Raw genomic sequence first — 24,582 nt, 5'->3', positions numbered from 1 at the left:
GGGGGGGGGGGTGGGGGGGGGGGGGGCAGAGCTGCCAACATACACGATTTTGGCGGAGCAGATACGATTTCCAGACCCCAATTACGCTGCTACGCTTGACTCGAATATCCTACGCATTTCCCAACAAATCCATATCATTCTTCTAGCAGGCAGCCACGTGCATGGGTTGACATCCAACCAGCCCTAAGCTCACATAAACCGTATTATGATTCGTCCCTTGCGGCAATAGGATTGGTGATTCGTCCCTTGCGGCAATAGGATTGGCCGTACTTTTTTTTTTTTTTAAATGCCGTTACCAATGTTGACCAGTGACTAGCGATGAGGTTCGTGGCTGCACCGACTTTTTCAGTGTCAGATTTACAAATATATGAACCCAATAGAGTAGCTTAAATCACCATTCAATTGGCAGCTTGCACATTGACAACTGGTTGTTTTTCACATTTCATATCAATTGAATTCAATTGAATTCAATTCAATTTTATTTGTATAGCACCATAACAATACAATTGCCTCTCGGCGCTTAACAGAGCCCAGAGCCTGAACCCCCTTAGTGCATGCACAACGGCAACAGGGGCAAGGAAAAACTCCCTGTTGGGCAGGAAGAAACCTTAAGCAGAACCACGGCACATAAGGGGGGACCCATCTGCTTGAGGTCGGCCGGGTGGAGACAGGAAGGTGGGACGGGGGGAAGGGGAAGGGTAGTGTGGCAGAAGGGGAAAGGAAGCAACAGGGGCAATACACAGCCAGCATTTGGTCACTGGATATATGTGTACATACATCTGGTGGTAAATACATGATACAGACAAGGCCAGATTACTGTGGCAATAGGGTTACTGATTCAGGGGTAGGTGATGTAGGGACAGGGAAACAATTTGGTGGAGGCAATAATGTATATTGTACATAAATGCTAGCATAGGGTATTGGGTAGAGTAGGTGTACGGCAATGCAGTGGCGGTGGGTGCGGTTGGCCGAGGGTTTCTCTAGGTAGACCAGGTAGAGAGACTACGTGCAGAGTGGTGGGGGTGGGGAGGGAAAGTTCCACTTCCATCAGCGATTGGAACACGCCTGGCTCCGGGGAGGCAGTGGACCTTGCAGGGGCCGCTTGTTGAAGGGGGGGGTGTGGACATCTCGGACCATGGAGCTGCCGATGACCAGAGTGGGGGTCGTCACATCCAGCGGGAGAAGTCGTCAAGGGGATGATGACTGAGTTGAGGGCCCAGGATGGGGAGCAGGGCGGCGTGGGCGATGCTGGTGTTGCTCTGGAGCCGGTCTGCAGGGGCGTTTCGGGGCGGGCTGAGGAGGGGAGTGATCAGGCCCAGGAGGCTCCTCCTGATCCATCTAACAAACAGGAAATGACGAATCAGTCTGCAGGTCTGTCAGTCGGGAATCAGCACAAACAAACACACAGATGAATCATTTCACCAACCAGGGACATGTCACCTGTGTGTCGGTTTGCCTGTTGCATATTGCAGTACTTAGATATGTTTAGTTTTTCTGGCATTAACATTTTGTTTTTTGTTGTGATCTGTTTGCCGGGGCCGTACATGCATCCACTCGGCAAACAGGAAACACATTTGATGTTGCGGTACTAAATTACAAGTAGTAATTTAATTAGTTTTTTTGTTGTGATCTGTTTGCCAGGGCCGTACATGCATCCACTCGGCAAACAGGAAACACATTTGATGTTGCGGTACTAAATTACAAGTAGTAATTTAATTTCTTTTTTGTTGTGGTCTGTTTGCCGGGGCCGTACATGCATCCACTCGGCAAACAGGAAACACATTTGATGTTGCGGTACTAAATTACAAGTAGTAATTTCATTTGTTTTTTGGTTGTGATCTGTTTGCCGGGGCCGTACATGCATCCACTCGGCAAACAGGAAACACATTAGATGTTGCGGTACTAAATTACAAGTAGTAATTTAATTTGTTTTTTGTTGTGATCTGTTTGCCGGGGCCGTACATGCATCCACTCGGCAAACAGGAAACACATTTGATGTTGCGGTACTAAATGCAAGTAATATTTTAATTTGTGTTCGGATATGTCTGGGTGGCTGGTACAGCAGGGGCCGGTATTTCAAAATGATCCAACAGGATTAATCCTCCTGGATTGGATTAAATCCTGATCAGATCCTAAAAACGGGTATTTCAAAGCAAATCTGATCCTGAAGATTCAGATTTGGGAATCCAATCCTGCCTTTGATCTGGATTAAACACTGCTGTTGAGTATTTCAAAATTTAAGTGGGAAATCTGGATCAGTTTGATCCTTAAAATCAGGATCACCCTGATCCCACCTCAGAGGTGGATTTGAGGGAGATTACATGTAAAGGTTTGAACAGTTTAGGTGTAACTGCTCCAAAAGTTATTTGTTTGATACAGTAATTCACTGATGTTTGATCAATGTTTATTTTCGTTGCACTTTCTTTCTTTTTCAGAAAACACAGCGAAAGTTTGAATATGAATGCCTTATTTAAGTAACAGTTTTTTGTTAAGTTATACCTACTGATAAAAGAATCCACTGAAATCAGTCAAATTTATGTATTAACATGCATTCAGCACACTTAATTTTTATAGCCAAAACTCCAAAGGTTATGCCAATTGGAGCAGGTCTGTGTTAATGTCTTCTCTTCCCACAGACATCTGAAAAGAAAAACTAATATTAAGGTTTTAGGGCTGTCCCTTTTGTTGACAACTGTTTCATAAAAAGATATGTACAACACTTTTAAAATCTACACGCAATGCCTTGCGAGTGGATGCATTCAAATCTGGTCTGTGGGCCGCGACATACAGACGCTAGCCTATTTACTAGCTTGTTAGCTCCTTAACACAGGAGTCAATGGAGTAGCGTTAGCTCGCATTAGCACGAACTCTGCTTAATTAGAGATCGCCAAGCTCTTCTTTCAACTTTGTGATGATTTACGTAATTGGTTAACTCAATATAATGATTGCCCTTCATCTAGTCTAAGGACGCATCAAAACTGACCAAGATTATACTTTAATTTAGAGACAATAGTTGTGTTAGCTCTCCTGTTTCTGCTCAAATCTTCGTTCCATTTCCTGTTTCCTGTCTGTGATCCAGGGGGCGGGACGGATTTGGACATCCCAATCTGCTGGTATCAGGATCACTCTGATCCAATCTGGCAAAGTTTTGAAATACCGGGATAGATCAGGTTGATCCGTGGATGAGAACAGGGGGATTTGGTTATCCGGATCATTCTGATCTGGATTACAAGTTTTGAAATACCGGCCCCAGGTGATTGGTTTGTTGGCGCGGTTACTTTTGGCTGTAGGATGCACTAAAGAGGAATGTCTTAAGTCTTGATTTGAATATAGGCACGGTGTCTGCAGCTCTGATGGAGGCAGGGAGATTGTTCCAGAGGAGAGGGGCTTGGTAGCTAAAGGCTCTCCCTCCTATTGTGGTCTTTGATAAGTCAATTGATAAGTCAATGCTATTCAGCAGGTCTAGGTAGACTCCCCTTGTGGTCAAACATTTAAATATTATGCCCCATCTCTTCTCTCTGCGACGACCAACCCGGATGATGGGCCCGAAACAGTCAACACCAGTAGAGTGGAAGGCCGGCTTAAACAGGCGGAGGCGGGAGGGGGGCAAGTCAGCCATCCTTGGAAACTCTGGTTTCCCTTGCCACCTCTGACACTGTGTGCAGTGGTGCTGATGACGCTTGATGGTCTCCAGCCCTCTCAGGATCCATTATTTCCTGCGAAGCTCAGCGAAGACCCGCTCCACTCCTGGGTGATGTAGGTCTTCATCATACTTCTTCATGATAAGGGCAGTGAGAGGGTGTTTAGGGTCTAAAACCACTGGGTGTGTTACTTCTTGGTCCAGTCCCTCTCCACGGCGCAGGCGCCCACCAACTCTGAGAAGCCCGCCAGCATCCAGCTAAGGTGATAAGGTCAGGAGTCTGCTCGTGGATGGCACTGGTTTCCCTGCGGAAAGGGTTTTGACCTCTTCTGGAAATGTAGATGCTTGGCCATCTCTGTATAGGCTTATCTCGGCCTCTTTGTAGGTATCAGCCGGAGGATCCCCCTGCTGGCCGCCCGCCCCATGTAGGCCCTGCGCTGTAGCATCGACAAGATCTTGAAAGGTTTGAAACTGTGTGATGCCGGGCTGATTGCTGCCTGCCACCACGTGTGCAAAGAATGTCTGCTTCCTTTCTTCCTCGTCACTGCCACTCGCAGTGATCTGGAGGGATGCTGGCCAGGCGTCAGACTGCTGGGAAAGGCTGGGCCCTGACTCCAGCGGGATGGCTCTGCCAGCTGCAGGAGTGTCTTACCACGTGTGAGATCATCAGCTGGGTAAGCGTTCGTAGGGACATAACGCCACATGTAGATGTCTGTGAGCTCTTGTATCTCAGCAATCCGTGTGCCGACAAAAATATATATCGACATGAATCAGATGTTATCCAAGTGAGCATGGTGGATGAATCAGTCCACATATGAAGATTGCGGAGGTCCAAAGTGAGCTCTCTCCTGAGCGTTGTGGCCAGCTGAGCTCCTGTGAGGGCGGCACAGAGCTCTAATCTAGGCATGGACTGGACTGGAGCGGGCTGCTAGGAAAGCCACTTGTACTTGTCCAGAGGCATCCTCTGTGCGCAGGTACCCTACCTGCGGCATCGCAAAATATGTGGGTATCTCCAGGCATTGGTTGATTTCAAGACAGCTGTGACATAACATCTGGGGCCGGTATTTCAAAACTTGTAATCCAGATCAGAATGATCCGGATAACCAAATCCCCCTGTCCTTAGCCACGGATCAACCTGATCTATCCCGGTATTTCAAAACTTTGCTGGATTGGATCTGAGTGATCCTGATACCGGCAGATTGGAATGTCCAAATCCGTCCCGCCCCCTGGATCACAGACAGGAAACAGGAAATGGAGTGAACATTTTACCAGAAAAAGGATAAGCTAGCACATCTATTGTCTCTAAATAAAAGTATAATCTTAGTCAGTGTTGATGCGTCCTAAAACTAGATGAAAGGCAATCATTATGTTGAGTTAACTAATTACGTAAATCAGCACAAAGTTGAAAGAAGAGCTCGGCGATCTCAAATAAAGCTGAGTTTGCGTTAATGCGAGCTAACGCTGCTCCATTGACTTCTGTGTTAAGGAGCTAACAAGTTGGTAAATAGGCTAGTGTCTGTATGTCGCGGTCCACGATGCACATTTGAATGCATTTACTCGCAAGGCATTGTGTGTAGATTTTAAAATGTGTTGTACATATCTTTTTTAGGAAACAGTTGTCAACAAAGGGGACAGCCCTAAAACCTTAATATTTGATTTTCTTTATATGTCTGTGGGAAGAGAAGACAGCCAGTTTACACAGACCTGCTCCAATTGGCATACGCCACTTCCTGCTAAAAGGCTTGCTACTGAGTCGTGCTGGGACGCTGCTTATCTGCTTTGTACTTAAGTATCCCAGTGACTGCGTTCACTATCACTACCTTTCACATTACATCGAATCTGGGAATTCTCTCTCTTCCTCCCTATTTCCTGTCGCTCTCAGCTAACGCTTAGCTGGCCATGGCGTATCATTCGACCCCTGTCCGCTGCCCGGCATGTAATATATTTAGCGACTCCCTAACAACCTTCAATGGCCACAATACTTGCACTAAGTGTAGGCTACTGGCAAGCTTCGAAGAGAGGATATCTCTACTTGAGTCGCGTCTCCTCAGCATAGACTTTATAACTTCGTTAACCCAAACTAGTGAAATTCAGCATGCAGATCTAACATTAACCGACGCTATTCTGCCTTCTAGCTCACCCGTGATAACACCGCAACCCAAACCCCACGATAACTGGGTGACTGTAAAACGAGGAAGTAGTACAAGAAACTCAAAGCCCGTATCCCAATCCCATCCCAACTTCAAACCGTTTCTCTCCCATTAATACCACCGATGCTGATGATAAAGTTCTCGTTATTGGTGACTCCACCCTGAGGCATATTCAACTCGCAACCCGACTCGCAACCCAACTCGCGAACGATGTCCGCCTACGGCAATCGGAAACGACCAAGTTAAACTTTAAATCGTTATTCACTACCGCAACACAAATGGCAGTGTTAAAGGTAGACGTGGTTGAGAGGTCGAGCAGGATGGAAAAGACTCTCAGGAGGCTTTGCGGTGAAAGTTGGGAGTTTTTATTTGTCCCAAATTAAGGCCGTGAAGGCAAAAATATGAATCAGGATAGTAATAAACAAACAAACAAGCAAAATAAGAATAAAGAAAAAACTTTGCAAAATAGAAAATAAAATGGACTTAATAGTCACAAAACAATGAAGCAAATATGCTAGCAACTTACTATAGCTTTTTGAACAAGGTAGCTGTTCAGCAACAGAGCAATCTTGGACGCATGTCCGTTAATCCTCAGCTCTCCCGATAGACTGAAGAGTCTAGTATAAGTAAGGCCTGCCCGTGCGCCCTCAAATGGTTCATACAATTCACATAAACACATTTGACTAAAACAGCCACAAAACAATTCCACATAGCTGGAAAAATACATTAATAAATATACAATAGATCTGCTGCTTGAAGGCATAGCCAATATAGATTCTCAGCATACAAATACTTTATACTAAAACCGGTTCACTTCCGGTTGTCCAGGAAGTCATTGTCCTTTTAAAAATACCTGGTACGGTGGCGGCCATTCATTTATGAACAAACAAACACAAGACGCGACACCGACGGTAAGACAAATTTGAATAACTGGCCAACTTAGCCTGGGCTACTACAGAAGGATGGCATCCACCCCTCCAAAGAGGGTGCTAGCCTCCTTTCTCAAAACTTAAAACACCACCTAACCCAAACATATTACTGAAAACCAATAACTAGAACTGGAAGGCAGACCTATTACCCCACACTAACTTCTGCTGCACCAGTACATTCTCTGCCCATATTAAACTACATACAAACGGTATCTATACCCAGAATACATAAACCCAACGCAAATCACACTAGAAGAAGTATTAATCAGGAAAACCTAATAAAGATACAAACCTTATCAGCACAAAATGAAACTTTATATACTAAAACTGGGCCTTATTAAATAATAATACATTTAAATTTAAATTTGCATCATTTGAAGTCCTCGTACTTCATCTTATGCATTCAAACTCAAAAGCCACTAACCCGGTCACTCTTGTGACACTATATAGACCACCAGACCACCAGATAGTGGGATAGTTAATATCCACATGGATAATGAAAATAATAGCCTTACAATTGCATTCCAATCACTGATAGACTCTATCGGGTTCTCACAACATGTAAACACACCAACTCACTACCATAATCACACCATTGACCTTGTATTGACACATGGCCTAGAAATTGACCGCCCTATAGTTCTACCCCAAAATACTACCCTTTCAGATCACCACCTAATTACATTCAACTTGAAATAAGAACTCCGTCCAACATCGGAAATAACCCACTTCTGCAGCCGCCATGGGACACTGCTGTAGTCTCTCCACCTGGTCTACCTGGAGAAACCCTTGGCCAATTGCACCCACCGCCACTGCATTGCCGTACACTTACTCTAACCCATACCCTATGCTAGCATTTATATACAATATACATTATTGCCACCACTGAAATGTTTCTCTGTCCCTACATCCCTTACCCCTGTAACAGTAACCCTATTAGCACAGTAAACTGGTCTTGCCTGTATCATGTATTTACCACCGGATGTCTGTATACATACTATGTCCAGCGACCAAATGCTGGCTGTGTACAACCCCTGTTGCTTCCTTTCCCCTTCTGCCACACAACCCTTCCCACCTTCCTATCTCCACCAGGCCGACCTCAAGCAGATGGGTCCCCCCTTATGTGCTGTGGTTCTGGTTAAGGTTTCTTCCTGCCTAACAGGGAGATTTTTCTTGCCCCTGTTGCCATTGTGCATGCACTAAGGGGGTTTAGGCTCTGGGCTCTGTTAAGCGCCTAGAGGCAATTGTATTGTTATGGCGCTATACAAATAAAATTGAATTGAATTGAATTGAATTGAATAACCTTTTGAGCTTTGGCTATGAAAATAAAGTGTGTGTGCTAAATGCGTTTTAAAAAATACATTTGACTGATTTTTTTTTTTGTTATTTTACTTAACAGTTTTTCAAGGTGCTAAAAAAAATAAAGGAACGTGCAAAGCTCAAAAAGCAGTGTAGCATAGCTACTGTATCAAACAAAGAACTTTGGGAGCAGTTACACTTAAACTGTTCAAACCTTTACATGTAATCTCCCTCAAATCCACCTCTGAGGTGGGATCAGGGTGATCCTGATTTTTAGGATCAAACTGATCCAGATTTCCCACTTCAGTTTTTAAATACTCAAAAGCAGTTTTTAATCTGGATCAAAGGCAGGATTGGATTCCCAAATCTGAATCTGAATCTTCAGGTACAGATTTGCTTTGAAATACCCGTTTTTAGGATCTGATCAGGATTTAATCCAATCCAGGTGGATTAATCCTGTGGGATCATTTTGAAATACCGGCCCCTGGGGATGGAGATCTTGTCTATGTGCTTCAATTCACTTTCCCACTCCTTCTATGCTTGAAGAATGTCAGCTGGCAGCAGAGGATCTTCCCAGTCTCTCTGTTTCTCCCACAGCTTCTGGACGAGAATCTTCGCTCAGGTGGTGAATGGGATGATATATCCTAAAGGATCATACTGGCTGGCCAAAATACGGTAGATGATCCTCATAGTGGGGGCTGCCTGGCTCTCCATCTGACGACATTTGTAGGTCAGTGTGTCAGACTGACAGTGCCATTGTAGGCCCAGGGTTGACTCCTTGGCATCTGACTGCTGGGACTCCTGGCTGACCGGTCTGCGGCTGGGAGATGACAGATGACCTGAGGGTCATTACTGGCCCAATGTCACAGAGAGAACCCTCCTTCTTCTAGCAGCACTCTGAGTCTGTCAACCAACCCTTTGGCATCCTTCACTATGGCACAGCTCTGCAGCCAGGTGTCCAAAAAAAAAAATGGTGCTCCACTGCATTGCGTACGTCATACTGTGGTCAATGACATGCTTTTGAAGGGCGAATGTTGCACAACACGGGCTGCACGTCGTGCCGAAGGGAAGGACATTCCACTGGTAGATACTGGAGCGTCATGGACCATGTCTCGCCATATTAATCGGAGGAGGGGTTTGTCCTCAGGCAACACGCATATCTGGTGGAACATCCCCTTAATGTGACCAGCAAAGGCAACTGTGTGCTCCCTGAAGAGTAGCAACACTCCTAGGAGGGATGCACCCAGAGTCGGCCCTGCCAGCAGACACTCGTTTAGGTTGCCACCTTGGTACTTGAATGAGCAGCTAAAAACTACCGGATGCTTTCCATTGTGGCTGACTAGATGATGTGGGATGTACCACGACTCGGGAGACTCGTTGAGCCTGTCTGAGGGCAGCCTGGTGACATATCCAGCATCCTCTAGCTTCCTGATTTCCTCATTATACACCTTGGCGAGCTCTGGGGCTTTACCCAGGTGCTTTTCAGTTCCTCGCAGCGTTGGCTGGACTGCTTGAGGTGGAGCCCTTAACAGTGGTGTGGATTTCTTCCTCAGCAGAGGGGTTGCATATCTGAGTATACCATCTACGTCCACTCTCACTGTATTAGCCTGTAACAGCTGCACTGCTTCTTGGTCACTCCTGGAATTAACCACCTCCTTCTCACTCCTTTACGGAAGTATGTCCACTTGCCACAGCTTCTCTACGTGCTCACGCAGCTCAACAGCAGGAGACTTAAGAGCTGTGAATAAACACTGTTGAGGGGACAAGCGGGAGTAGCTTCGTTGGTCCTTGTAATGTCCATCCCAGCCTGGACTTTATGGCAGCAGGTCCACCGGGTGGTCTCAGGCGCACTGGCTCTAAGGGAGTAATCAAGTGGTAGTCTGATCCTATCAAGAGCAGTGGTTGGACATTGTCGAGGGGCTGGAGTGGGAGATCTCGCAAGTGGTACTTTGCCACTGGATGGCTGTGGCGGGCAAGTCCCAATGCCTCAGCTGTAGAGGCACCCTCTATCTGGAACTTCCTCTTAGGCTGTGAGGCGGGTGAGAGGGTGAAATTGACAGTCGCTCCTGCTATGACATGTGCATCATTCTTCACAGTCCTGAGAGAGAGGTTCTCTGGCTGTCCCACTAAGCCAAGCTGTTTGGCAGCAGCCTGCAGCAAAATGGTCCTTTCAGATCCATCGTCCAATATGGCATAAGTGGTCAGTGCACGTGGGCCATGGTACAGGAGTACTTTAACTACTTTCAACAGAACACTGTTGTGACCTGGTCTGTCTAAGTACAGTGTCCCAGTTGAAGTCTCTGCCACCACTGGTGGTTTCTCACCTTCAGAGTGAGGTCTGGGGTTGATTTCGTGGAGTGCTGTTAAGTGTTTCCCTTTGCAGGTTTGGCAGGTGACCTTCAACCTGCACTTCCGACCACATTTCCTACACAGGTCATTGGTCTTGATCCAGGCTGTCTTCTGCACACTTGTTAACCCCTTGAAATTACTGCACTGATTAAGATAGTGACTATTGCTGTCACAGTAAGGACAGCCGCTCTTAATTAGTGTGCTTGCCCGAAGGGAAGCACAGTATTGTTATCGTCAAGTTTTCTTTATTTATTTATTCTCCCCGTTTTTCTTGCAGCTAACTACTCCTCGCCCGATTGAGATAGAGACGCCATTCAAACACCGAAACGTCCGGCCCGATCCGGTGCAACCTGCAATGACTTTTCGTGGCGGTACTCCTTGCCACTCCTTTTTTATTCCTCTTTTTCATCACCTTTTTCTCTCATATAGCTGCTTATACATGTGCCACTGCGATCAGAACAGTTTATCGGATCGTATTCGCGTGTAGGTGTGAACATTTTCAAGGGAAACGGCTCTTGTCGTTACGTGTTTACATGTGCAAAATGTGAACCGTTTACATTGCCTCGGGCATGCGCAAAGACCACGGAGATGTGCTCCCACCTGGTTTGTTTACTAACAACATCAACGTGGATCCGCATCGTGCACAGGCAGTGTAGTGGCTTAAAGTTCCCTTCTTTCTATCAGCATATAGTTCTTAATATTTTCTTTGAATAACCACTCCCAGATGGAAAGAAAACGAGTCTACGCGTGGATGTGTTTCAACAACGGTAGAAAACTGTGTTTGCTCCGTCTTTTACTGAACTCATAATTATTTGACAGTGGTATTAGTTACAGTTGAGACACCCGAAATAACTTGCATGCGCAGCAATCCTGAGACGTGATTTTTAGTTTGCACATGAATACTAACGTCTTCTTTGATCCCAGGAAATTTGAGCACACATCCCATCTCCCTTACGGAGATATTGGCGAAAGTTGTTTTACCATTGCAAACGTCTAGTTTTGCAAACGTGTCTAGTTTTTGTGCAGTAGTGAATAGAGTCTCAGTCTACTACACCATACATAGCATATCATGTTTGTAGAAAATGATTAAGGTGCAACAAATGGCAATAAGCATATTTAAATTAAATGATTCACATTGCAAGTAAAATGGTGCGGCTGGAGCAGATACAGGGAGGGACAACGGTGACGCAGTTTGGATGTAGCGACAAACGTTTACGTGCTGTAACAAACAGTGTTAACACAAACACAAACAGTGTGTGAGTAACGTGGGTTTTATTAAAACAGCGGAGCATTTAACTCCCTCGCATTCTCTCTACAAACTTCCATATAGACGCGGGATCAGCAGAGGAAAATCTACTTTCCTTTTGGGAGAAACCAGGCCAGTCGTTCCCACGACTACAGCACCTTGCAAAACGAATTATATGCGTTCCAGCAACAAGTGCTGCGAGTGAGCGCTCCTTCAGTGCAGCAGGGCGCGTTATAAAAGCCAGGCGCTCTCACATGAATCCTGACACTGTAGATGCTATTTTATTCCTGCATAGTGCAAGACAAATTATAAATAGAACAAAGGTTAGGCATATCAGCAGAGGTATATTTTGGTTATAGGATGGCTACGTTTATAGCTTGCGTTTTGGGCGCACCACAATGCCAAGAAGTTTGTCGCGACTGTGATATTTCATTGTGGGGGTGATTGATAGCTTAAGGCTTTCGAGACACGGTGTTTTCCGATGTTTTACTGAGTCCTCTCTGTCTCTATCACACACACACACACACACACTAACGGAAGCAAAAAAGGTTTAAATTAAGTGACGATCCCTCAAATGTCGCGTCTCCCGCAAACCTGCAAGCTATGAGTCAGCTGTCAGTATTGGAAGAAGCCTTAACGTCTCGAATATTAAACTGCCTGGGTTATTTTGTTTCGTTAGGCTATTAGTTATATTTTAAAACAGCCATTGTAGCCTACCACTCGTGGAATAAGGAATTTCAAAGAGATGATGGAGTGATTTGACTCAGAAGTGACATTGGGCATTGGCAGCGCAGATGTTCAGAACAAGTTAAACTTCTTGCTCAGTAACATCAACAGCTAAGAAAGAAGGTAAGAAAAATAGTCGGAAAACTTTGATTTGCAAGGGAAGCAGGCAAGTGTTGGGGTTGTTACAGTATATAGCCTACAATGTGGTGAAATTTCGGAATGAATAGGCTCCAGTGGCGTTTCCTAAATATGCTTTCTTTCATTTTGCAAAAAACAGTAGGCTATATTACCATATTAAAATGGTGTACCGAATTGCGTTTTATTACTGATAAAAAAATTGTAGGCCTACTAGCCTATTGGATCAGTCTCCTTTCAAGAACAGGCAAGAACTTTCTAGCCTCTAACTTTCTAGCCTCCTGTCACCGTCTCCCCCCAGTCACGCACCGACTCCCCCATGACACATCGGCCTGATTTGACACGCCCTTTTCTAAGCCGAACGATAGTGGTAAACCACCTCTCTCGAAAGGCTCAGACGATCGGCGGAAAAACGAACAGTTTACATCTAGACCCCTTATACATGAGGCAATTGTAACACGTTCGCGAGTTTCTATCGGTGCAGACGCGATGTAACAGCTTTACATTGACGCATGTATAAGGGGCTATTGACTAACATGGTGGAAGGTTGAGCCATTGTGACGTCACCCACTCAAGCCAACTGAAATTAGATCAGTTGAGATAGGAGAAGCTCTCTTAAATGCCATAAAAATCATGCTAATCGAAAACCACCATTAAGCTTTATATCATGATACAGTAGTAGTAATAGCTAGTAATAGCTATATCGACGCAGAGACACAGTGTGAAAAAGGATGGAAAACTTAACGAGGAAAAGTGGTTCGGGAACTACGTGTGCAGTAGTTGGCTTTACCAACTCAAGAAAACACCTGAACGAGTGGTTAGATAGAGAGTGCAAAATATTAAAACGAATGTAGTGGCAACAGTTTCAGGTACAGTTTATACACCCGCTCTAACAGTGTTAACCAGTATGTGAGTAACGTGGGTTTTATTAAGGCATAGCGTGTGGAATGTGTAGCTATTTCATTCCGTTTGTTAACCTTTCCGGCTGTCTGTATACCAGCAGCAGAGCGGAGCATTTTACTCCCATGCCATCTCGGAATGAAATAGCTACACAATACACACGCTATGCTTTAATAAAACTCACGTTTTACGAGACACCAACAGAGGCACAACCGACAAGTCTTACCATTGAAGATCTTTGACGTTCGTTCTGAAACTACATCCAGCCATCCAGGTTAATCCATGTTGTTGTGGAGAACGAGAGTTGCATCAATCATATTTCATTAAAACTTCACACTTCTTACATTGGACATATCCACCAGCCTAATTAGAATCTGCATTGTCTACTGAGCAGAAATATCTCCATACAGTAGATTTCCCTTTGTTTAGTATCATTTTAAACTTTCCAGATGACTGTATTGCCCCCGCTCGTCAAGTGATACGTGTCCAGAAACAAGGCTCCTTTGTCTGGATAGCCAGAACTAACATAACTGCCATTGAAATCCAATGGTAATGCTACCTAGCTAGGTATGCTAACTGTCGGTATCGATCGTTAACTCGTTAGTCGTTAACCATCATGTCACTGGCTTTAATTTAAGAATGGCATGTTAGTAGTACATTTAGTAGTACGTTTAATATCAGTACACTTGATTCATTACTGCTGATGTGTTACTTATATATGTTACTTATTAGCAGCTAGCTACCTAGCCACTATGTGTTCCAATGTGTTTTCAGTTAGTGTTAGCGGCAAGCTAGCTGCTGTAATAGTTGAGTTGAACTTCAGTTAGGACGCTGCGTACCGTACTTCATCATCACATTCGATTATTTATTACAAACAAATTCGAATTCAGCTGTAGGCATGAGATCTGTATCTTGGGACCAATTGCATCCACAATTTAAGTACTGCAAGCTAGACTACTATGCAGTTGACACAACACAGGAGGTCCCTGGGCCTGAGAAGGGAAGGGAAGGAGTTTAATGTGGCTATAATATGGAATTTTAAATGTGCCTAAAACTAGACTAAATTGTAATGAGTTTTCGAAAACTAGACTGAAACTAAGAAGGATAACTATGACTAAATGTGACTAAAACTAATATGCATTTTTGTCTTAAGACTGAATCTAAAAATAGCTGCCAAAATGAACACTGAGATAGGGGACCCCTTAATCTGCAATTCATGGTTGCTAGCTCTAATCAGATGTACTACCTAGGCTTATAAGAGAACACTAACTTTTTATGCCAACGAACACCAATAACTAGAACTAATTTGACAGACTATAAACCAATGTGATACACGTGCTCTCTATCTATACAGTAAAAGTGTTGCTTACGTTAGATACTAGACCTACAGTCTAACTCTAAGTGCATTAAGTCTAACAAGCTATATCTTACAATACACTTTAAGTAAAGCTGACTATGTAACCGCATTCATTCCAATATTGTTGCAGAGATGTTTCCTTTTACCAAGATAACAATTTCAACAATTCACTTAGCTCAGTAAGTCAGTATAACGAAACTCTGGAACTATTATGACCATGACACCTGAAATGTTTGTGCTTAGTAAATATGCAAGTTTCATAATACAGAGAGACAATACATATATTTACATTTGAAGCACAGACAAGATTTATTGCATCCGCAACCAATACAAAATCAAAACAAGCCCAAGTCTCCCTCAACAAATACCGCACAATTCAGGTGCACTCATTGATTAACACGACCTTTGGAGGAATAATTACACCCCATAAGAGATAATGTCACTTGGAGCCTATTTTAAGACTTCTCCAAGCAAAATGTAACACACTAGACCCTTTCACAATAAACAAGCAAACAAACAAACAAAAACAGAACAACAAAGATACCCTCATATGTCTAAACGTCAGTGGAGCCAAAATATAATGGTTGAGCTTGGTTGCTTGCTAAAATATATTGGTTGAAAACAAAAAGGTGTATTCAGTGTCACTGCAGACGGTTACACTGGAAGGCTGGCAGATTCATCCTACAACCTGCATTCAACGTTGTACTGAACACAGAAAACACAGTACTATACAGATTTTGTTCTCAGATATCAGTCTGTGAGGCCCCTCAACAACATATGCGCACTCGGCCACTGCACTGCAGAGCAAGCACACTCTCGCAGTTCGTTCACGAAACGCATTCTAGTTTATTAGTGTGCTTGCCCGAAGGGAAGCACAGTATTGTTGTTGTCAAGTTTTCTTTATTTATTCTCCCCGTTTTTCTTGCCGCTAACTACTCCTCGCCCGTTCGAGGTACAGACGCCGTTCAAACACCGAAACGTCCGGCCCAATCCGGTGCAACCTGCTATGACTTTGTGGCGGTACTCCTTGCCACTCCTTTTTTATTCCTCTTTTTCCATCAGCTTTTTTCTCCATAGACATGCATGGCAGAACTCTGTGGATTATGACATCATAATGGGGTCATTAAAACTAGCTTGCACCTGTGCTTCACTGATACAGAGCAAGCACACTCTCGCAGTTCGTTCACGAAACGCATTCTAGTTGTATCTGAAGTCTTCCCGGCTGAGTCATCACGGAGGGCTGTGGATGGTGAGGTGTTTGTAGGATAGGGGACTTCCATCACTGTGGTGGAATATGCCGCTGACTTGCGCTCCCTCTTCTCTTTCACCTTCCTGAATGCATCTCCACTGTCTGCATGTGCTGGTTTGACCTCTGTGCCCTGCACCTCCAGTTCAAATTCAAGCCAGTCAGCGAAGTCCAATAAGGTAGGCACAGGCTGCTTCCGTGGATGGGTATGCCTCCTAAAATTGCTGCGCAAGTCGTGTGGCAACTTAGAGAGAAGCCTGGCAACATATGAGCCACAATGGAGTTTGTTGGCTCCCTCCTCTCCTATCTGATCCAACAGTCCAACCAGGGCCCGTACTTTAAGTGCGAATCCATGAAAGGCTTTGAGGTCTCCCCTGCGAACATCTGGCTCATCCATCACCTCCGCTATTCTCTTTAGTGATAACTTGTGGGGCTGTCCATAGTGCTCTATCAGTGAGCGCATGGTGTCATTATAAGGACGGTGTGAGTTACAGAATGAATCAGCTATTAGCAGAGCTAACCAGTACCTGATATTTAAACCTCTCTGTGGCATCTTCTGGCAGCAGATTCTCTAAGGCCAGCTTTAGCCTAGCGAACTGACGGGGATCATCACTGGTGAACTGCGGTATGGAGGGCTTGGGGCCACGGTAGGTTGTCTCTCTCCTGGGTGGGGAGGCGGAGCGTGAGAGGCTATGGACGCTGGACTGTGGAGGGCTTGCTGGTCGTAGTGGCCGGCGAGTCACACGATGTGGCACAGGCCTGTATGGACCCTCATCAGAATGGCCAGACCTGGCATCCTGCTGACGTGGTGGAGGTGGATGTGGCTGATTGTTACGAATTGGGGTTGGGGTGTGAACTCAATAGCACGACTCAGACACAAGGGGTAGAATAAAGAATAAACTTTTACTGTCCAGGTTTCGGTACACGGGTAAGCAGTCCAATGGCAGGCAAACAATCCAAAAGGGCAAAGGCAATAGAGAAGTCGAAAACAGTCCAGGGTCAACACGAGAAATACACTGAGAACACTGAGAACACTGAGAACCCTGAGAACACTGAGAACACTGAGAACACTGAGAAGCAACACGCAACATTAATGACGAACCAGCAACGAGAGACAAGAACACAAGGACTATATATACACACACAACAGATAACAAGGGACAGGTGAAAACAATCAAGGCAGGGCAGACAAGGAGACACAGGTGGACTAAACGAGGTGAATTGACAGGACACAGGAGAAACCAATAAGACAAACAAACCAGGTGATTATTGGGAACAGGTGAGGGGTGGAGACACGGACAACAACAAGGGCACATGGAATACACAAACAAACACAGGGAAGCACATGGTGGAAAGCACATGGTGGGAACAAGGAAGCACAAGGACTAGACAACAAAGATCACATGACACACAAGGGAGACAAACTAATGAACAGCACAAGCACAATAACAAGGGAAGGGCGTGAGGAGACAGACACGAGGAGACAAGGGTAAACAAACACAAAAGAAGGAACACGTGAGAACACAAGGGATACATACAATGAAACAAGACAGGGACAGAACACAGACCTTACAGTACCCCCCCTCTAAGGGCCGGATGCCAGACGGCCCAAAACAAACTTAACAAGTCCCAGTAGTGGGTGGAGGGGGCCAAGAGCAAGGCAGGCGGGATAGGGACCAAGAGTCCAGTGACAAGCCGGGTGGACGGCTGAAGAATTTGGTGGCCGACTGGGTGGATGGCCAAGCACAGGCAGAATGTCTGGTGGCTGGCTGGGTGGACGGCCAAGCACGGGCAGAATGTCTGGTGGATGGCTGGGTGGACGGCCAAGCACGGGCAGAATGTCTGGTGGCTGGGCTGTCGGGAGGCCAAACAGGGGCAGAGTCTCTGGTGGTCGACCGGGGGAACAGCCGAACAGGGACGGAGTTTCTGGCGGCAGGCCGGGTGGAATGAGGCAGGTGACTAGGAGAATGAGGCAGGCGACTAGGAGCCCAAAATGAGGCAAGCGACTAGGAGCCTTGATGGGGGCGAGGAGATCTGGGGGGATCGGGACAGGGGCACTCTGGACAGGGGCACTCTGGACAGGGGCACTCTGGACAGGGGCACTCTGGACAGGGGCACTCTGGACAGGGGCATGAGAGCCTGAGACAGGGGAACCTGGGACAGGGGGACCTGGGACAGGGGAACCGGGGACAGGGGAACCGGGGACAGGAGAACTGGGGACATGGGCGGCAGAGTCGTCAGCAGCGACGCCTTCAGGAGGTGCTGCTGGACCAGTGCCGGCAGAGGGTTCTGCTGGTCCTGCAGCTGAACGGGACACTGCAAGGTCTGGGTCTGCAGCGTCGGCTGCGAGGTGCGGGTCTGCAGCGGTGGCTGCGAGGTGCGGGTCTGCAGCGGTGGCTGCGAGGTGCGGGTCTGCAGCGGTGGCTGCGAGGTGCGGGTCTGCAGCGGTGGCTGCGAGGTGCGGGTCTGCAGCGTTGGCTGCGAGGTGCGGGTCTGCAGCGGTGGCTGCGTGGTCCGGGTCTGCAGCGGTGACTGCGAGGTCCGGGTCTGCAGCGGTGACTGCGAGATAGGGGTCTGCAACGGCTGGATCTGCTGTGGCGTAGGCCTCAGTGGGGTCACCATCAGCGGAAGCGTCAGAGGCTGCTTCAGGGGCGGTAGCAACTGAGGCTACGTCGGGTGCGTCAGTGGCTGCTTTGGAGGCGGCAGCGTCTGAGGATGCTTCCGAGGCGGTAGCAACTGAGGCTACATCGTGGACATCAGGGATGACCACGGGGGCGGCAGTGTCAAAGGTTGCTTCAGTAGGTGTAGCGTCAGAGGCTGCTTCGGGAGCGATAGCAGCAGTAACTACATAAGGGACATCAGGGGCAGCGTAAGAGGCTGCTTTGATGGCGACCGAGACTGCGTCAAGGGCGGCAGCGGCCGCATCGAGGGCAGCAGCACCAGAGGCTGCTTCGGGGGCGGCAGAAGCTGCTTCTAAAGCTGCAGAGGCAGTATCCAGGGCGGCCGAGACTGCTTCGAGGGTGGCAGCCGCAGAGGCTGCTTCAAGGGCGGCAGAGACGGTCCTCATGGCGGCAGCGGTAGTGGTTGCCTCGAGAGTGACAGCAGCAGAGGCTGCTTCGAGTGTAGCCGAGGCGACTGTGAAGGCAGCAGTAGCTACAGCTGCGGGGGCGAGGAGACATGAAACTGGTGCTGAAGCCAGAGCCGTAGTGGAGAGTGGAGCTGAAACCCTGGAGACGGAATCCAGGTGAGATGGATCTGGAGCTGGAGAAGAAGGGGGTGCAACAAGAGAATCCCAACATGCCAGGAGCTGCTGGAATTCCGCCGCTAGTAGGCTGAAGAAAATCCGGGCCTTTTCCTCTCGCTCCGTCATTCCCCTCATAACAAGGCAGATGGAGGTGGATTGCTGACTCAACATTACCACCCGTGCAGCAAGCACAGTGTCTGAGTCGGCAGTAATCTGCAGAGCAGGTACGGAGGCCGCCGCCCCGCACGAAGCAGGAGGGGCAATTGCAGGAGTATCAGCAGGAGCTGCAGGAGGAGCAGCAGCAGCAGGAGTGGCTGCAGCGGTTGCTGAGGGAGCAGCAGCAGGAGTAGCTGCAGTGGATGCAGGAAGAGCAGCTGCGGGAGGCGCAGCAACAGGGGTAGCAGCTGCGGAGGCAGCAGCAGCAGGAGCTGCAGGAGTGTGGAATGGCTCAGGGTCTGGGGCTGGAGCTGGAGCTGGAGCCTGACGAGGCGCAGGAGTCAGCTGGGGAGCTGGAGCTCGACGAGGTGCCGGGGTCAGCCTGGGAGCTGGAGCCTGACGAGGCACAGGGGTCATCTGGGGAGCTGGGGCTCGACGAGGTGCCGGGGTCAGCCTGGGAGCTGGAGCCTGACGAGGAACAGGGGTCATCTGGGGAGCTGGGGCTCGACGAGGTGCCGGGGTCAGCCTGGGAGCTGGAGCCTGACGTGGCGCAGGGGTCAGCTGGGGAGCTGGGGCTCGACGAGGTGCAGGAGTCAGCCGGGGAGCTGGGGCTCGACGAGGTGCAGGAGTCAGCCGGGGAGTTGGCACTGGTACTGGTGTGGGAGGTGCAGGAGGTGCTGGAGATAGAGTCCTAGATGCTGCAGCAACGGAGGTCATCTGAGCAGGGACGAGAGTTGTGTCCATCTCCTCCTTCTCATCCGAATCATCCTCCGAGTCATAATCCTCCCAGTCATCAGCACAGGTTGGCTTCTCAAAAAACCGATCCCCTAATATAAAACCCCCATCAATCCAGCCACTGACATCATCCTCCTTAATAACACACGGGGGTGCTGGAAGCGGAGGGGACGAGACCAGAGGTGGTGTTCTGAATGGGGCTCGCCGGATGGCCAACCGGCTACCCATAAACCGAGCATCTCGGCTGGGACCGGGTGTGGGAACTGGTTCAATGACTTCTCTCTCAGGCCACTCACCCTCTGAGAGCTCGTCATCGTCGACCCAGTCCTCACTCGCTGAATCACCATGCCAGAAGATCTCCCAGGGGAGCAGATCTATGGCCTTGTTCTCAAAATCAAAAAACTGGCTATAAGGGTCATCCATCAGGCTTGGGTCTGAGTCGGCTGAGTTCATCTTGGCTGGTTCGTACTGTTACGAATTGGGGTTGGGGTGTGAACTCAATAGCACGACTCAGACACAAGGGGTAGAATAAAGAATAAACTTTTACTGTCCAGGTTTCGGTACACGGGTAAGCAGTCCAATGGCAGGCAAACAATCCAAAAGGGCAAAGGCAATAGAGAAGTCGAAAACAGTCCAGGGTCAACACGAGAAATACACTGAGAACACTGAGAACACTGAGAACCCTGAGAACACTGAGAACACTGAGAACACTGAGAACACTGAGAAGCAACACGCAACATTAATGACGAACCAGCAACGAGAGACAAGAACACAAGGACTATATATACACACACAACAGATAACAAGGGACAGGTGAAAACAATCAAGGCAGGGCAGACAAGGAGACACAGGTGGACTAAACGAGGTGAATTGACAGGACACAGGAGAAACCAATAAGACAAACAAACCAGGTGATTATTGGGAACAGGTGAGGGGTGGAGACACGGACAACAACAAGGGCACATGGAATACACAAACAAACACAGGGAAGCACATGGGAAGGGCGTGAGGAGACAGACACGAGGAGACAAGGGTAAACAAACACAAAAGAAGGAACACGTGAGAACACAAGGGATACATACAATGAAACAAGACAGGGACAGAACACAGACCTTACACTGATGGCGGACTGCATGCGGGTTCAGGTGTTCCATGGCCTCAGTGATGTATTCATGTCCAATTGGCTCTGCTGACTGATGAACTTGAGCTTGTGGCAGTGGGTCTTGGAACGACGGGATATGTGCAGCACGCCTATAGCTGGGTGGCTGTGAGGGTGGCAAAAGAGGCACATTGAGTGGGGCATAGACTGGCAATTAAGGTCTGAAAGAAGGGGTGCTGCTGTGTCTCACTGGATGAGCAGGCGGGTTAGGATATGCTGTTTGAGATGTGAATTTGAGGTGCTGACGAGGGGTAGAATTAACTGTTCTGCTCTGCATCCTCTCCGTCAGAACCTTAACTGTCTCCATAAGTATCCTATTGTGCTCACTCAGGGCGTGGATTGTGCTGGGCGCATCTATGGCTGCATTTGCAGGTGCTAGGGGTGTGTGCACAGTACCTCTGGTTGCGCCGGCAGCTCCTTGCACAGGCCTCCGTTGTTCAGTCTGCCACGCGTAGCATTAGGCTCATCCTCATACTCTTCCTCATCATCCTCCAATAACTGGGTGTAGCTGGGCTGACGACGATGAGCTGCATACTCAACTTCAAAGTCAGCCAGACGAACTGGCGGTCGGATGATGCAGGTTGAGTGATGTCCTGCCTCCGGATCAAACTGGTTCTCGTCTACAAACATATTTTTCCTCAGTAATAACCTATCCCGGGTTTCGGCACCAAATTGAGGGGGGTCGGGAAATGTGTTATCCCTGAGGGGCATCCGGTAAGAATGAGGAAGAATAGAGACTCGGGATGTTCATTTGAATTATTTGCACTTGTATTGGTCTCACACAAATACATGGTATGAATTGTAGGGTGTGTGTGTGTGATTGTGTGTCAAATGTGTGTGTGGTTTTATTCATGGACGCACACAACTTTAACCATGTCCAATATACAAAAATATGAAGTAATCGCTCAAAGCCAACTGCCACTCCAACTATTTCTGCCGTTAAGCAAAACCTAAAAATAATACCGTTTGGTCACATGACCAATGTAAATACCTTATATGGTCATGTGAAACATGCTCTACTGAGCAACTTAACAAATAGTTCTTATGGCCTTTTTAACAGTCCCACTGTCTCTCTTTATATCTGTGCCCCCCCCCCCCCCCCCCCTTATCTCTCTCCTCTCTCTTCCTCTCCTCCAGCTGTTGTGGTGGTGGTTTTTGCCATCTGTTGGGCCCCTTTCCACGTGGACCGTCTACTGTGGAGCTGGACGGACAGGAAGCAATGGACGGACCACATGCACTACGTCTACGAGACTGTGCATATCCTGTCAGGCGTGCTCTTCTACCTTAGCTCAACTGTTAACCCCATCATCTACAACCTGCTCTCCAGCCGTTTCCGCGAGCGTTTTCGCGAGCTTGTTTGCCCCCAGGGCAGCGCCACCACTGCCTCACACAACAGCCCGCCACCCTTCCGCAAGATCCTCAAGAGCTCGTCCTGCACCATCCACGTCTCCAGCAACAGCAGCAGCCGTCCCCGATATGTCGCCTCCAACAGTGACTGGGAGCATGAGGATGAGACCACCTTCATGTGAAAGGCCGATGATGGAGAATTGTCTCCATTAGTTTGACTGGTCGAGCAAGGCTCCAGACAGGGGGAGTGTCGAAGTCTTTCTTGCACCCCAGGCAGTGCAGACATTGTTGGAACCTGCTGTATATGTGCTTTAAGTTGCCTTGCAGAAAACAAATATTGCTGAAACCTGTGTTACATCATCAGTATGTGACATGCTGCCTTGAATACAGAACTTAACCTTTGTATTAGGTGTGATCGTGGATTGTTATTTAATGTGAATGTGGTGTGCAGCTGTTCTGTCCTAGTTGTACGCACTACTTTGTCGGATCTGCCTGTGGGCCTGAGCTATTACAGGAGTGAGGTGACTAGCATGTGTGGTAGTCCCTTTGACTGACAACTGGCCGTTGATCACCTTATTGGAATTCTTACCACATGTAACACTCTGCTGCTGAATGTCAACGCAAAATTAGATTGGCTTTTGTTTTTTGGAATGTGTGTCCAAGGGGTCGAACACTTAACTCCACACAGATTGCAGGTGTAACCAAAACAAATGTTGAACATGGCAAAGGGAAATAAGAGGGTATTGTTGACATGAAGCAAGACACACAGTTGTAGATAGTCTGTTTAATGAACTTTTTGAAGCACTGTCATCCGTTAATTTCAGAGGGAATATACAACATTAATCGGATTATGTGTTGGATGTTGATACAGGTATGTTCATCATATGGGTGTATAAACTGTTTCATAGTAAAAACAACCAAACAATGTTGTGTGTTTTGTGTATGTAGATGATCCTGCAAACGTTTTTTGGGTCATAATTGGGAGTAAGAAATCATTGACTGCATTGCTTCAAAAGAACCTTTCAAAGTAACATGGGACAGAGGTTGCAAAGAAATGTACGTTTGATTATGGCTTAAGAGCTAGTCATTTAAATGCCAATGATCTATGTACTGTTCCTCGCTCCTTTTTAACCTTCACCCTGTCTTCTGTATGGAGCAAGAGAAACGCTTTTGATGAGTCTGTTGGTTTTATCTGTGTAGGCTCTGATAGATTGTCCTTCTTTAGTGTTTACACCCACAGCTGGAGGGCAATGAGCTGTGGGCCATGTTGTCATCTACAGTTGTGAGTTGATGCCATTGTGGGCCCTGGGCATATTGAATGTCAGTGTTTGGTGAAGTATGAAGATGCTCCCTTGCCCACTCTCTCCTCATGAATATATTGCTGTCCTCGCATCTCTACAAAGAGAGAGTAATTGTTTTATCATCATCCTTTTTTAATTGGGTGCGAAGGCACCGGCTGATTGAGCCAATGCCTTAATGGTTCTCCTGTTGTGTGGTTGGTTATTGCTTGTTTATCAGTCCCTGCCATTTTGTCTGTGTGCGTCTGTGTGTGTGTGTGTGTGTGTGTGTGCTTAAAGTGTGAGATGAAGGTACACAGTGAGAACAAAACACCCAGGGACTGGACACAATTGTGTTTCCTCCCTTAATAAGAAAAACCTGATGATAGACATCATGAGAGCAATCCCCTTTTTATTTGTGTATGTGACATTTGTGTGAGTGTCTGTGTCTGTGTAAAAGTGTGCGGCTGACTGTGTGATGGTGGGTGAATTTGTGGTTCTGTGTGTAAGTGTATGTGAGTTTGTTTTGTGTATGTGCATTTGTATGTGTGTGTCTGTGACGTACGACAAGGGAGTTTTCTACAGATACGCCCGATCACAGCCAATCCATTCTGTGTTGACTTCTCAGGGGGGATGAGGCTTCCTTCGAACAAATGGAGTGTCAGAAAGCCTAACTGAATAAACCAC

At 47.2% G+C, this 24,582-nt stretch overlaps 1 protein-coding gene across 1 annotated transcript in view; it reads left to right on the top strand.

Moving 5' to 3' along the window:
• nmur3 (neuromedin U receptor 3) overlaps positions 1–22,800 on the top strand; it is a gene marked incomplete at both ends in the record, with an annotated part of 28,170 nt that extends 5,370 nt beyond the window's left edge. Inside the window, one exon of the mRNA XM_080846144.1 lies at positions 22,409–22,800. Within this exon, the coding sequence (XP_080702270.1) occupies positions 22,409–22,800 (392 nt within the window). The remainder of the gene's footprint in view (positions 1–22,408) is intronic.
• Positions 22,801–24,582: the final 1,782 nt, after the last annotated feature.

The sequence above is a fragment of the Sprattus sprattus genome, assembly GCF_963457725.1.
Source record: "Sprattus sprattus genome assembly, chromosome: 10".
Classification (NCBI taxonomy): Eukaryota; Metazoa; Chordata; class Actinopteri; order Clupeiformes; family Clupeidae; genus Sprattus; species Sprattus sprattus.
This window is presented reverse-complemented; position numbering and strand designations above follow the sequence as displayed.